Raw genomic sequence first — 16,360 nt, forward strand, 5'->3', positions numbered from 1 at the left:
AGTGGGTTATAGTAGTGGAATTAAGGGTAAGAAAGAAATATATATACACTTTAAAAAATGTGACTTAAAAATAAAGTCTGTACATATACAACAAAAATATAAAAAGAAACACTCTGAGTTGTTATAAATGTAAAAGTTACAGTCCAAGTTTAGTTAGGTGGGTTTTTGAAAATGTATTCACTGTTTCTGTTTTTCTAATAAACAGCTTACCATACATTTCTAACATACCAATTCTCTAAAATAGCAATTTTCATCAAGGAAAGCATATTCCTCTGGAGAGGTGGGATGAGGAAAGATTAGAAGTTATCGCGTGGGCTACAGCACACATATGTAGCTTGAAACAGCATTCAATATTTATTTCTGTAATTCGAAGTATATTCATTCTGTAAACTACAGAAATGACAGCCTGAAATGATGGATATGGGTAAAACAGGTGAGAAAAGATGACCTCAAAGGAACTCTGGAGATAGGATAATAAAAGTAGATAATGGTTCAACTGTCTGATAAAAATGAGTTGCCTCTAACAGGACCATTCAGTTTTTATTGAAAGAACTTGCTCACCTCCGTGGAGAAGTGCTGCTCGGCAATTGGTGGACACTGCAGCCTTAGCATCACTTTCAGATAGTCCAAACAGCAACCCTCTGGTAGTACCATTAAGGATCTCAACTCAAGAGTCAGCTAAGGACACGAAACTAACACAAACATGACACTACATGCCAGCTCATCTTGTCATATTGAGAGAGACTAATGAATTCCACAGTAGTTCTTACCCCAACTGGAACATGCATCTGAGAAGAGACTTATTTAACTCTTTTCTTATTTTCTATCTGATGATTAATCCAAATATAAAAACAAAACAGAAGGATGAAACTCTCTACAACAAGAGAAAATTTCTGAAGACATTAATTGGTAAGCTTACAGCAAGAGGTTGAGAAAAAAATCGTATTACACTCTAGTACCACTTCAAATTCTAAATTTCTTAAAATAATATTTCAATAGAAAGTGATTAATATTAATATTAGACTAATGTAAAAAAAACTGAAGAGTCCAATAACCCAAATAACAAATAATCCCATTTTAATATTTACAGCTAAAATACCAACTTATTTTTCATGATAAGGTAAAATAATTAAAGTTCAAAACGGGAAATCTCATGTCAAACTAAAGGATACAAGTTTGCCACATCATATGGCCCTCTTATTTCCAAAGGCTAAAATAAAATGAACGAAAAATTGAATATGAGAAGTTATTTAATACCATTTCAATGGCTTTATTTGCAGTGAATTAATAGGATGCCTAAGTATCGAAAAATCAAATCAATTACATACATTTAGATCCTCATAGTTTTGATGGGTTTCTTAGGTTTATGAAAATATAAACAAACCTTTAAAAGCATTTGTAACAATATAAAGGAAAACTATATAAACAAAACTTGAAGCCCAGAATGAATGGGGATAAATTTTACCTTTCAGCAATTATTATGAGCAAATGCACAGTTAAAAGAGAAAACATGAAACTCATTATATTACTATTTTAATTTCTCCCATAGAAATCCAACAAAGTTTTCTAACTGGAAGAGCAAAAACAAAATACTTCATGCTAGACTTACCCTTTCTGCAGCACTGGATATAATTATATTCTATAAAACAGAAAGTACTCACTATTAATCTTAGATAAAGTAAAAAAAAATCACTGAAATGTCTTATAAACAACCAGTAACCACATTTTAACATTTAAGGCTCAAAAACCAACTTCTTCTAATGATAAGTTAAACAATTCAAGTGAAAAATGAAAGACCTCATGTCAAATTAAAGGCAGCCTATAAAAAGATAGAGAACAGGCTTTCTAAACAAATCTTAGTAGACATGAATTAAGTTTAAAAAACTAGTTGAAAAGGTCATATACCCTTAATTCAACTCACTGATAACAAAACAACTGTTATCTAGACTATTCCTTTCTTAGTGGTAAATTGCAAATTCCTTATCAAAAGATAAAGGCTTTCAACACATCTTTCCCCTCCCTTTTGCTATTGTTCTGTTGATATTTTTCTTTCCCTTAAAACTTGCAGAGCTCATTGAAATTGAAAAATTTATGCCTGTGCCTTGAGAATTTCCTGCATTAGGAAAAGGGAATCAGTTTGACAATATCAGGGTATTAATAATAAACAGTCAGATTCACATCTAAAACATTCTAAACATTCTAAATTCTAAAATTTATGGACCATACCTTTCCTTTGCAGATCTGCATCAAATTGAGGGCATTGGAAATTGTGTACCTTCTCATTGTGGAGTCTTTGATGGCAGGACTATAGACAAGTTCAAAGCCCAGGCCTCGGTCAATTGCCTTCACAGGAAATAAAGAAAAGAAACTGTCTAGGATGAACACACACTGTCTTATTTAATTTTCACTTAAGTCTCCACTCCATCTCTACCACCCATCTCTTACACATCAAGGTATAGCCTTAAACAAAGGCAGATACGCACTCAAATGGCAACACCAACAAGAAGAAAACAGCTCTGCATTGAATTTGATCCACAGAGTTTACCTTAGCTGTGGGGAAGCAGACTTTATATATAAACAGGAATTATGAAGAGGCTAAGGAAAGCAAAGTCCCAGTGGGATGGCAGAAGAGCCACTCCATGAACTACGGAAAGGAAAAAAAGATATGTTTCCCTAAATATAGGGTAAATTAAGTGCAAACATAGTAAAAAACAAAACAAAACAAACAAAAAACAAGTACTTTGGCTTAAGAATGAAGAAAGGAAGAAAGAGACAAATGAAGATTTCAGGAACACCTACAGAATGGTAAAGCCTTTCCGGTAAGTCATTTATTACAAACTAAGTGGAATGAGAGAATAATAGTCATGGTTCACTGAGGGATGACTATGTGCCAAGCACTGTACTAAGGGAATGCTATGTATATATTTAACGCTGATAACACCTTTATAGAACACTATGGCAGAGATGCTCATTTCTCAGATTGATGGCTTATCCCAGAAAAAAAAAAAAAAAGATGGAAGAAGCTGGGACCTTGAGGATTTTACCCAGCTCACCATACAAGCATGGCTTTTTTTTTTTTTTTTTTGAGAGAGAGAGAGAGAGAGAGAGAGAGAGAGAGAGAGAGAGAGAGAGAGAATGAGAATTTTTAATATTTGTTTTTTAGTATTTGGCGGACACAACATCTTTGTATGTGGTGCTGAGGATTGAATCCGGGCCGCACGCATGCCAGGCGAGCACGCTACCACTTGAGCCACATCCCCAGCCCAATGGCTTTTTTCATAGGAAAAAAAAAAAAGTTCTCTCATTTAGTGTATTTTTAATACATAGGGATTTATAGGTAAGAAAGCCTGGAAGGGATGGAAATGGGATTGAAATGAATTTCAATGCTATTGAGCTTCCCAGGTGAGTGACTCATCCATTCACAACAGATGTTTTAGGCCCACTATGTATAAAAGCTCCCTTCTAGGAACTTATAGTTTAGAGGGGGAGACCATCAAATATATAAAGATCTAAAATTTCAGCTGTAATACATATTATTAAGGAAGAGTCTGAAAGTGGGTATGGAGAAATTAAGTAAATCATAGCAGAAGGAACATTTTTGAGAGAAGAAAAGTAGGCTTGGAGCACAGTGACATGTAGGGGATTGGGGATATAGCTCAGTGAAAAAGCAGTTGCTTGTTCAACCACTAGACCTATAAAACAAAAACAAACACAAACAAAAAACAAAATGGAAGGCCTGCGGGTGGAAAAGAAAGGAGGAGGGGAAACCTTGTGGTGAGAGTTGAGGCTAAAGAGGATGGGAAGGACCAACTTGTATGGGCTTTAATAATATATGGTGACAAAGATTAATCCTAACAGCAAGGGGAAATATCTAAAGGATTTTTAGTATGGAGGTAATAATTAGTCTCCCAGTTACAAAAGTCACACAGGCTGTGGTGTTGTTTGGAATGAATAAGGAAGGATGGTAGGCATGGTCTGGGCAGGACAGTCCAAGTCTGTGGCTGGCAAATGAGCTTATATTACCCAGAGGATGAGTTAGAACTCGTCCAGGTGAGGCTGCTGAAGTCTACCCTTGAGTGGTTACAGGGAATGAAGAAACTTGTCTTCAGAAGTGTCCACCTTGATTTGCCTCTGGTGTACACTGAGGGTCCCTTCTACATTTCCTTCCTGAACACAGATTTCCTTCTTTCCATCCCCAAATCTTCCCTTTTCCCCAGGCCTAAGGCTCTCAAATTTATATTTTCCTACATATCTGGTATTACTTTAGTTGGAATTTAAATACTATTTTCTAAACTGCAACTTTTCTCTCTCCCCTTATTTTTGAAAAATTTCCCCCACCTCTAAATCTTTGGCTTGTGTTGATTATTTCTAGGAATGACATTTGTTATAACACTCTTGGTACCATAATTAAATCTATACCTCCTTCTTCCTGCCTAATTTATAAACTCAGGGCTGGTGTCACAACACCTCTTTGTAACACCCAATTGTCCTTTAATCAAATAGAAATATATTTATATTTTGAGTGAATAAATAGTAGTTTATGGAAAAGAGGTCATGACAATGACCAGGTACAAGGGTGAACTTGGCTAACTAAAATTCACAGATAAATTAAAAACATCTCTTTTAGTCATGTTATTATCTCCTTTGCTATTTCTTTTACCAAAACTACTAATTAGTCTAAGGAATCTACTTCTTTTCCTCATTTCTCTAGTTTTGGGACTAAAACACAAAGCAGTAGAATAAAGAAGATAAGTGATTTAGAGCTGGATGATCAGATCTCAAAATATTCCTAATTGACTGAACCTAAATTTCTAAACCCTTGTGGGGATCAGAGCAAATTAAAAACTCATTGTAAGGTAGAGGAGACAAAAATAAAGATAAAATTATCAGCTTAATTCTTTAAAAAAAGTTATGATATTAATCTTGGTACATTAATCAAGTTCACTTTAAAACTGGCAAGAATACTCTTGAGAAAGAAAAATAAAAGATAATGTGCCATTGAAGGTTGTGCACATTTCTCTCATAATACCTTATTTAAAATCTTTAGATGAATAAAATTTATACTCATTACCTTCACTTCTGTTTCTAAGACCATTTTAATGTAAATCACTGTATACTCATCAAATGATTGTTCATAATAGCCTCTTCATAAAGAATGACAGTGCTTGCTTGATTGGCTTTTGTTCCCATGTCTGACCAAAGGTTCTGCAATAGGCGATGCTTAGATTTCTTTACTAATGAGAATAATAGTCATAAAGATGCTACCAAGGGCAGGTGTGTAATACTTGAATTAAGAAAAAATAGCCATAAAATTCAAGTATAAAAACTTAAGCAAAGATATAGACAAAGAAGAGGAGAAAACAGGGAGTTGATTACTAGGTTAATATTTTGTCAATTTTGTAAAAAAAATAGTTTTTTAATTGAATTCAAATGGATGACAATACATATTTGTTCACAAGAGCCGAATATTAAATAAAAATAAGAAAACAATAGTTTTATGTTCATCTCTGCTTTTATTTGCCCCATCCTCACCTCCCGTGACTACTTTTATTAACTTCTTGTCTTCTTCCAGTTTCTTCACACAAACATAAGCAATTATGAACATGTATTATTTTTCTTTTTCTTACCTTAAAGGTAGCTTTGTCCTGAAAGCTTTACCATTTCAGGCCACAACCTCTATTCTCTTTATAGCAGCATAGTATTACATTGTAAAGATACGGTATATATAATGTTTAACCAAGCCTCTACTGATAGATTTGGGTTGTATCAACTACTTGTAGAATAAACACTAATGTGGATTTGCTGGATATTATAAATTGTGTCCCCAACCATAACAAATATATCTTATTTGAAAATAGAGTCGTTGCAAATATAATTAAGATGAGGTCATACTGTAAGAAGGAAGGAAGGCTCCTAATCCTACAGGACTGGTATCCTTACAAGAAGATGAACATGTGGGGAAGGGCTAGGATAATAAGAGGGGAAGAATAAGGAGGGTGGTTATAATCAAACTATGTTATGTGCATGTATGGAAACATCACATAAAAAAGATTAATTTGTACAATCAATATGTGCTAATGATTAAATAAACATATATATATATATATATATATATATATATATATATATAGTGATGACCATGTGAAGACACACAGGGAGAACATACTGTAAATAAATACAAAGGCAGAGATTGGGGTTAATGCAGCAAACAGCCAAGGACAGTCAAAGATTGTTAGCAAAATCACCAAAAGATAGGAAGAGGTAAGCAAGGCTTACCTACAGGTTTGAAGGAGAACGCAATCCTACTAATACCTTGATTTTAGACTTCTATTCTCCAGAATTGTGAGACAATAAATTGTTGTTGTTTTAGACTTTTTCTTTTTTTTGGTGGCACCAGGGATCAAACCAGGGGCTTGAGAAGGCAAGTACTTGCTAGGCAAGTACTCTATCATTAAGCCATATTCAGCCCTTAAATTTCTGCTGCTTTAAACCACTTAAGTTTGTGGTACTCAGTTATAGAAGATCTAGGAAACTAATATACTAGGTAGAGGATAGTTTATTTGTGATTTTAATAGTTGTTGCCAAATTACCCACTCCCCTCAGGAACTGTTCTGATTTACACTATTACAAACAAAGTATGAGAATGCCTATTTTCCCAAAGCATTATGACACAGTGTATAGGCAGATTTTAATATGAATTTAAATATGAATTTGTCTTATAGTGAATTTAAATATCTTTTCTTCTTTTTTCTCTTTCTTTTTGTTTTGGTGGTGCTGGGAATCAAACCCAGAGACCCTAAATGCCAAGCAAGCATTCTACCACTGAGTTACATCCACAGCCCTTAGGCTACTTTTCTTATGTTTAAAGGACAATCTGTATTTCCTCTCCTATGAAATGTCTTTTAACATTCCTAATCCATTTTTTGTATTGTTTATTCTTTTTCTTTTTAAAAAAAATTTCTCAAGTAACTAAAGATAACTTGAAGTCACTGTTAATGGCAATAACATTAAAAAACAAAAAGACAAAGCAAAGGTAAAGGTATGTGGTGCTTAAAAAAAATCCTTCTCAAAACACAAATGAATAAAGATCATGTTTTTTTTTTTTTTTTCCCCTCTCTCTCTTCAATTCCATGATTCCCCATTCAATGCAGACCAGGCACAGGGCTTGGGCTGGGTGTACATGTGGTATGCTTACTCTACCTCCTCTTTCTATATTGTCAGTGTAAGAACACAGCCTGTGGTAAGTACCAGGAGGCCTAAAGATCATGTTTTAAAATATGAAATTGTTCTGTGTTTAACAAAGAGTTCAGATGTAAAATAACTTTACATAGCATTTCAGAATGATAGATTTGGAATCAAAACAGTAAAAATCCCTAGCCAACTCTTTTGAGAGAAACATTTAACCATGAGTCACAAACTATCTGAGGCTCAATTTCATTACCTGCATATGGAGATAATGAACATCCACCCCACTTCAATGCTACTGGGCCACAGCAGGTGTGAAAGTGCTTTTGCTATAAAATGCTGAGGAAGTCACTTGATAATCCACAAAAAGCAGTCAAATCCATTTTTTTTTGGAAATATATCTATCACATAGTAGAGTTGAGATTGCCATACAAATTAACTAAAAATTCCAGAAGAGGTTTGTAGAAGATTTTGTAGAAGTCTGCACAACTGATATTATGGAGCCCTAAGCACATGGTGAAGATGACAAAAAGACCTAGTGCTGTTGAGTACTGTCAAGTGCACAAATGGAGCATTTTGGTATAAACGCTGGGTGCTCCAGCTCCTAGTCCCTAATCTCAGTTTTCTGAGCTGATAATTCTCACATGGCTTTTGGCCTAAAGGTAAGACTAATGAATTACCTATCTTAATACTCTCGCTTTTCACTATCACTAAAGAAAAGGACACCAATTTAGATCTGTGTTGTTTTCTTATGTGCTGAATAATGTGATCCTTATAAAGCTAACCTATCAACTTCTCATGGTCAAAGACAAATTTATCCTCAAAGCCATGCGAACATGGAAGGACCAAGAATTAACACTGAACTATTATCCATATGCACTAAATGATGTTTCACAATGAGTATATCTCCAATAGTTCCATACCAACATTAGACATGATATTGCAAATGATAAACACACCTATGCAACAACTATTATTTGCCCTGGACAATCAACTGGATACCTGTGTGTTTAGTTTTCTCTTTTAAGTGAATAAAGAATAGGGACTTTTCTGCTACTTGACCAATTCATATCACAGTCTACTTCTATACTAGATGAAAACTAAAAATAATCTTATGCAAGCCTTTCTTTCCACTCCATAATCTAGTTTTTATTAAACAACATATGTAATATGTTCACAAGACTTTTTTTAAAGCAGACACTGTGTTAAATATTGCACATCGTTCCCGTCAAATTTTTTACTTGCAGAATTCTTGAGTTGAAAAATGTGGGAATTATGCCAAAAATACCCATCACACAATAGCAGCTTTCCTGCACCTCCAGATGGAATGGGGAGGGGCTGGGATGTCCTGGTGCTTTTGCATCAAGTGCCACACTCCTGGTTGTGTTGCTTCAGTGCCCCACTTCCTCAATGCATATATTTCCTGCTCAACACTGACAGCAACTTAGGCCAGATTCCCAAGCTGCACCCAGATACAACAAGTTAGAAATATACCAATTCAAGGAGCAAATTTCAAGAAAGACTTTTAGGCAAGATATTGGGAGTAGTTAAAAAAGGCCTATGCACAGCTGGTATGCTCTAGAAGCTTGCAATCTGGTTTAAATTGAAGGCGAGTTCATAAGAAATTCAATTAAAAGTCCTCACCAAAATCAGCACTGGGAATCTTACCATTGTCATGGAACATGAGGAATTATGAGCTGTGCATTGCTGTCCTCTCCATTGACTTGGCCTCAGCATCACATGCCACTGACTTCTCCCAGCCAACACATGGTATCATGTGTGAACTTATTCAGGCAGAGCCACCTAGAAGATGGCCTTCCTAGTTCATTAAGGTGAAGAAAAAGGTGAAAAAATTGTACTTCAATAATAATTTGCAGAGTGGCTGTAATGCCTAACTCTGGAGATGCTATTTGTGTAGGAATGGGTTGGCAGACTGAAGCTGGTAAAAAGCTAAGGCAAACTTCTAAAGACCGATTGCTCCTTCTGGAGAGAAAAAAATACATGAGGCCAACAAGACTTACTGTCCTAAACCTGGGGACTGTATTAATTTGTGGCTTTTTTCATAATTACTTGGGGCACACATCAGAGGTCTTACTTTACAGACAACCAATGAGAACAGCCTTAACCCTGTGACTGAAGAGTTAAATGACCTCTTACTAGTTTTCATTATCCCATATTTTATAAGTGGGCTCAACAGTACACAGAGCTTCAAACTCCAAAATGTGATGATTCAGGTGTAAGTGTTTCTTCATTTATTTAGAAGTATTAGTACGGGCATGGGGAGACCAGTGATTCAAGTTCAGCCAATACTAAACTTGTTCAGAGGTCTTCATTAACCAAAAAAAAAGAGCTGTATTTAGCAGCATATTTTCAGGAGTAGTAAATAAGTAAATAAATTTTTCTATGCCTAAACAGATCCATTTTTTTCCCCTCATTATCTCTTCTTAATACTCAGCATCAAGTCAGTTCCTTAGGAGAAAATGGAAACAAAAATCTAGCAAGTAAGCAGGATGTGATGGCACATGCTTATAAACCAAGTGATTTGGGAGGCTGAGACGAGCCTGGGTAATTTAGTGAGACCCTGTTTCAAAATCAATAAAATAGGCTGGGAATGTAGCTCAGGGGTGAAACACTCCTGGGTTCTATCCCCAGTTTATTTTGTTCTATCCCAACAAAATAAAACAAAAAACAAAAAAGTCAAAACCAAACCAAAACCAAAACAAAAAAACAACAATCCAAGGAGTAATGATTCTAAAGAGACAAAAGAATAAGGAATTAACCTCTTTGAAAAAATTAATATTCTAATTCTGAAAAAATAGGGTATGTAATTTGGATTATATTTGCCAAACTTTTTGCATGGATAGTATAGTAGTTTTTGAGAACAAGATTGAGGTTTAGAAGCCACTGAATAAAATAGTATTCCTAAGATCTTGCTCCCAAAGCAAATAGTTAACATATTTGTTGACCTCATAACTATCAAATAGTTACTAGTATGAAATAATGTCACCTTTAGAATGGAAATGGAAGGGGACTGAAACTTTAGAGAGCAGTATGACAGATATAAGATAAAAGGTATAGGAAAACAAGAAAAAACTATGTAGATGGGTGAAAAAGAAAATTCTGTAGCAATAGGGAAGAATATTTTGGTGCCAATACCATGCTGTTTTTGTTACTATTGCTCTGTAGTATAGTTTAAGGTCTGGTATTGTGATGCCTGCTGCTTCACTTTTCTTGCTAAGGATTGCTTTGACTATTCTGGGTCTCTTATATTTCCAAATGAATTTCATGATTGCTCTTTCAAGTTCTACAAAGAATGACATTGGGCTTTTAATAGGAATTGCATTGAATCTATATAACAGTTTTGATAGTATGGCCATTTTGACAATATGAACTCTGCCTATCTAAGAATATGCAAGATCTTTCCATCTTCTAAGGTCTTCTTCAATTTCCTTAGTTTTGTTTTTTAGTTCTGTAGTTTTCGTTGTAGAGGTCTTTCACTTCTGAATTCCAAGTATTTTGAACTCGTGGCCACACTGTTATTACAAAAGCAACCTTGGGCTCTTGTATGAGCTAGCATGCTTCAGTGCAGATTATAATTTTGCATAATTCATGCTCAGGTGATTCCATGACTTGCTCCTTACTCCTTTTGAGTTTGCTAGTATCTCAAGGACTCTCTGTATATTATTATTATTATTATTTACTTTTCCTATCTTTCTTGACTGTTCTGTCTCCTTAATATTCAAAGTTCAGGATATAAGCACCCATTATTATTAGTTACCCTCTTAAAAAACATTGTTCATAAATTTTAATTTCTAAGGCTTTTCAGAAACATCTTGATACTTTTTATTTTAGCTTACAAAAATAAAATCATCTTCTCTAAAACTGTTTCTTCTTACCTAGTTTTTATTTTCCCTCTAAGAATGTTGATTTCTTCTATTCCTTTCCAATATGCTAATGTAAGTTTCTACAGACTCAAATATACAATGGAAAGGGTAACACTTACCACATTAATAGGAGGTCTTTTGAAGTAAAATGGTAGTTTCTCTGTTACAGTTATGCAGACTAAATCCACATCTAAATGCGTGCAAGCAACCTATTAAGAAGAAAAAACAAGTAAGGCAAAATGAAAAATGTGTACAAGTAAAAACAAGATATGGTCAGACCTGAATAAAGAGAAACATGGATAGGTATGGATCCCTCTATGCTTGTTATTGTAGTTTGTGTTGAAATACATCTGACCCATTACAAAGCCGATTGTTTAGCCATTCCCTCAGGTTTGGTTTGAATGGTTTAACTGTGATCCAGCTGAAGCTGAGAGACATGTCTATAGACATTCCTCAAAAGACAAGACCTGGGGACCGTCTAATTCAGATGGTCTTCTACAATGGGATTGTTTATTGAGGCTCAATATCTAAGGAAATACTTCAGATTATTCCAGAAAGAAGAAATTGTTTTGAAATCTAAGGAAGCAGTAAGTCAAAAGGAATGTATGCATGGTACATTTGTTCCACAAACTAGTTATTGAGGAATTGTCCTTTTTATCAGGAATTGTCCCAAGCCTATCGCTCCATTCAGTCTATTTAGTGGCTAAAGAAATATAACATGGAACTACTGATAGCATTTTGTTCAAATAATAGAAACAGTTGATATAAATGGTAGAAGCAGAGCTGTTGCAAATCAAATAACAATGAATGTATTTTTGAACTTTTAATTTCCCTTTCATTTGATCTAATTATTGATTAATAGTCTGCATTTTCTTCTAAAATAAAAACATCATACTAAATTAAAAACTAAGCAGATAAAGAAATCAGAATAAGTGGAAAATCAGGGAAGGAAAGAAAAGCTGGGCAACAGAGCTGCTTGGATAGAATGCAAGAGCATACTGCTCAAAGATTCTTATCTGGCTTTGATTTTTGCCATTACTTGATTTATAGAGATAAAAAGAATTGTTGTCTTGCACTGTATTAAAAATAATCCCTGTTGACAGTACCAATGTGTACAGGATGATGAACAAATTTAAACAGCCTGCGTAGTTATGTTAGCAAACCAATATCAGTGGCACACACCAGGAAAAATGGTGAAGTATGGAAGGGGGGTCAAGAGAGGGTAGTAATCCCCTACAGGATTGGTACCAACCTTCATCATTGACAGGGATAGCACATATTGTCCTTCATCAGAATTTCCACTGTGGTCACTCCTACCTCCACCCAAGGGCTTTAGGAAGCAAATAATGATCAGAGGCTGCCTGGCTCTAAGACGGTCACGGTAACTTAGTAAGCCTGGGAAGCAATGCTGTTTTGGCAGAAACACTTGGCTCATAAATAATCTGCCCTATCCCTACTGCTCCAGCTGTCCAACTCATAAAAGAGTCATTGAAAATTTAGGAATAGATGAAGAAAAGCTCTGAATAATAACTAAAACAAGTTCAAGTTATAGTCATCATTTTCTAACTACCAGACTGGTAAAGATCAAAAAGTTCAATAATATAGTGCTGATATGAGAATGAATAAACAGGCACACACAGGTTTTTTTTTTTTGTTGTTTTTAATTTTTTTAATATTTATTTTTTAGTTTTCGGCGGACACAACACCTTTGTTTGTATGTGGTGCTGAGGATCAAACCCGGGCTGCACGCATGCCAGGCGAGTGTGCTACCGCTTGAGCCACATCCCCAGCCCACACACAGGGTTTTAAACAAGTAAAAGGTCTTGAAAAGCAATTTAGCAATAGCTATCAAAATTTTAAATCATACACTAGCAATTTCACTTAGATTAGACACAATTAAACATCCCTCAGTTTTACTTAAATATTTATGATCCCTTTATATGATAGAATATACCAACTTCTTATAGGGGAAAAAAGTTAATCTCTAATTGATTTTATGGAACAATCTCCAAGATGACACGGTAAGGTGAAAAAAACAAGGCATCAGATGGGAAGGAAAGGAGACAGAGGGGAGAATGAAGGGAAGGACAAGGTAAATAATATTTTGAAAAGATACATAAGAATCTCAGTAATAGATACTCTCCTCAAAATAAAGCTAGATTAGGTTACTTTTTCTTATGTATTGCTCCTTTCTTCCCCCTTTCCTATAGAAGTGGCTGATTAAACAATGAATTTGTATGTAAGTAATCCATTATAAGAAACTTTTCATTTCAAAGGACAGCTCCATTTGGCTCCTTCTGACACGAAGAACTTAAAATGCCCCAAACTGAGTTCTTCTGTTATTTAGCTTTCTATTAACCCAAAGTTTAACTGTTACATTTAAAGAGCCATAAAGTTAAATGTTAATATTCAGACTATAATGAAATGCTTTCTAAATCATTAAAAAGATGAAATTCAATATAATTTTGGGATTAAGAATCTTCTAATAGCTTTCTCTTAAAAATGATTACATATGAATTCATATTAGTTAGCCACATACATATATGTGAAATGTGTGTGTGTGTGTGTATGTATATATACACATATATATACATTTTGTGTGTTTGTGCACACATGCACGTGCACCAGGGACTCCTACAACAAAGAAAACATATTTCCATAAAAATACATACATCTTTGCCTTTATGACACAAAGGGAATAGGAGGGTAGGGGTTCATAGTACACTGTAGCCCCTAAACTTCTTTCATGGATGTTGGGGTAATAAACTTTGGAATTTTTGATTAACAGTATACCAGGGAGAGTCAGGCTTACAAAGGAAAAGAGATGATCATGAACAGTGGTTCTCAATGTTAGATGTCACAAAACTCCCCTTAAAAAATGTACTAAAAGTGGAGATTACCAGGCCCCATCTCTCATGATTCATTCAATAAGTTGAGCCTAACGATATGCATTTTAACAAATATCACAGGAAAATCTGAAGCTAGAAGACCATATCCTGAGAAAATGGCCTTGAATGCTACTCTATAACAGTGCCCTGCAAAGAGAAGGCATAGATTTGAGGAGCAGAGAAAAAACCAGTAGTTCTATTTTCATTTATTTCTTAATTCACTTTCCTAAAATTTGTTTTATATGTATATGTTGCAAAGCACACTGGCATAATGGAACATGAAAATAACTTTCAAGAAACAGACACATACTGGAAAAGTAGGTTCAATATTTCTTTAACTGATAGGGTGCCTAATCTAAGCAGTTCAGAGTTTACTGGAGTAAATAACCTGAATTTCCCTCTATCCTGCTCAGTTAATTTAATCTTAAATGGGAATAAATGACTTGGAAGCTCCTAAGTGTACTAAGCAACTCTCTGTCTCTCTGTAATATTCCACGGTTGTCCCTGATCCCAAGGAGGCATGGGAGTAGACCCACTCTCTGTGATGATCTTTAATCTTTGCCTTATCCCCTGGAGAAGCTAAGGGAACGGAGTTTCTTTTTTATGAGACATCTTCCATGCTGTGGAAAACAGTATGCTATTTCCTGTGGAAATGATGCTATTTAAAGTGTTTAGATTTTATACCAGAAAATATTGATGTATACGTGTACTTGTATATATACATTTTTATTTATTTTTAATTACTTAGTAAGTAATTACTTATTAAATGTACATATACAAGTACACATATACATCAATACTTTCTGGTATAAAATCTAAACATTTTATGACTCATTTTAGAGACCTAACTTTTAGAATATCAAACCTATATGAATATCCGTTAAAATTCCGGGTAATAAACTTGCAAACAAAACAAATCACTTATGGAAAGCAACCTATCAAACAACATACTGCTTGCACCTAACCTGACTATAAACCATGAAACACTTAACAAAACCTTTATAATGAGAAGGAAGATATCTTTTTAAATTATTTTCTCCAGGAAATAGGAAGAATTCTAACTTCAACTGAAGAATGGGTATGATTTATATGGAGATATTCCAATTTTAAAAACTGTTCTCATGTAACTTTTGGAATATCAGTCAATTCCAAACAATTACTGTGTGAATTTTTTTATATTTTATATATATCTTCCATTTCCAAAATATTTCTGACTGTTCCATCCACAACCCTCAAGCATGTTTTTAGCAAGTTCAAATTTGAATAATCTGAGAAAAAAAAAGTAATAAGATAAATGAATAAGTTAAAACTGCCATATATACTTATAATCTAAAATCTAAGTCCTACCTCTATTCACATACTTGCTGGGGTATTTATAGCAAATCATTTAGCTTAAGTCTCAGTTTTCACTTCTATAAAAAGGGGATAGTAGTAAATACTCGGCCTAGTTATCCTGAGATTGCTGCATAAGTTAAAAAAATAAACACATAAAAGTCTTTGGAATGTTCTATAAGTACATTTTTTCTAGCCAAAATGTTACTTATTTTGTTTCCCTAATCACTAGTAAAGGGTCATGGAAACATAAATTATATGATCTTCAAAATTAATTCAGAAATCAATTATAAAACAAAAAACATCGTATATGATCAACTTTTTAGTCTATGCCATGGCTGAGTTACTACTTAATAACAAAACTAAGTTGCAATTGCTTAAAATTTTGCAAAGTCCATGGTTCTTTTTATACAGTGATTTCAGCAATGACTCAGACTTTACTTGTGGAACTTGAAAAATCAGATATCCAGACTCAACTGTAAACTTACTGGTAAGGATGAAACATGACTGATTTAAAACTTCCATAGAGGTCTTTGATGTCTAAAAACTACTCTACTCATCCCTTTAACTGAAACAAGTTATTATACTATAATTTTGCATTTTATAAAGATGCTATCAAAAGAGAATAGGTACCTATGGATAAGTTTTGGTGTTTCCTTCCATTTATATAATTAAGAATTCATAGTGTTCCTTAAAAACTAAACCTATCACACATCAAACTCTAGTCAATAGTTCCATCTACTAGATAAAGTTAAGACAAAAAACAACAACAAAATTACAATTTTAGAACAAATTTGGCTTAAAAAAGAACAGAGGTAAAATTAAAACATCTAAGACCAGTATTTTTTTTTTCCTGTTATATCCTTTGGCAGATATACCTCTGTGAGATGGATCCTTTTTTGAGCATAGATAAAGATAACTTTCAAAACTTTCTAAAAATAGTTATACCTCATTTTACACATTGAAACATATTCCTGAAAAACTGCATTACAGTTGATTTTTTTCCTTTACTATAATAATTGAAAATACCCAGGATCATCAATCTCAAGTTGACAAAATGAGTACACGTTA

At 34.1% G+C, this 16,360-nt stretch overlaps 1 protein-coding gene and 1 non-coding gene across 2 annotated transcripts in view; both read right to left on the reverse strand.

Moving 5' to 3' along the window:
* Positions 1–16,360, reverse strand: part of Rpp30 (ribonuclease P/MRP subunit p30) — a 29,117-nt gene that overhangs the window by 4,249 nt on the left and 8,508 nt on the right. The window contains exons 6-10 of the mRNA XM_005333740.4: positions 11,189–11,278; positions 2,227–2,343; positions 1,610–1,639; positions 1,173–1,210; positions 562–641 (exon numbers count right to left, since the gene is read on the reverse strand). Coding sequence (XP_005333797.1) covers positions 562–641; positions 1,173–1,210; positions 1,610–1,639; positions 2,227–2,343; positions 11,189–11,278 — 355 coding nt within the window. The remainder of the gene's footprint in view (positions 1–561; positions 642–1,172; positions 1,211–1,609; positions 1,640–2,226; positions 2,344–11,188; positions 11,279–16,360) is intronic.
* On the reverse strand, positions 7,129–7,257 carry LOC120886013 (small nucleolar RNA SNORA51). Its single transcript, XR_005728795.1, has one exon. It is a non-coding gene; the product is annotated as a small nucleolar RNA SNORA51 (small nucleolar RNA).

This window comes from Ictidomys tridecemlineatus, chromosome 1 (genome assembly GCF_052094955.1).
Source record: "Ictidomys tridecemlineatus isolate mIctTri1 chromosome 1, mIctTri1.hap1, whole genome shotgun sequence".
NCBI lineage: Eukaryota > Metazoa > Chordata > Mammalia > Rodentia > Sciuridae > Ictidomys > Ictidomys tridecemlineatus.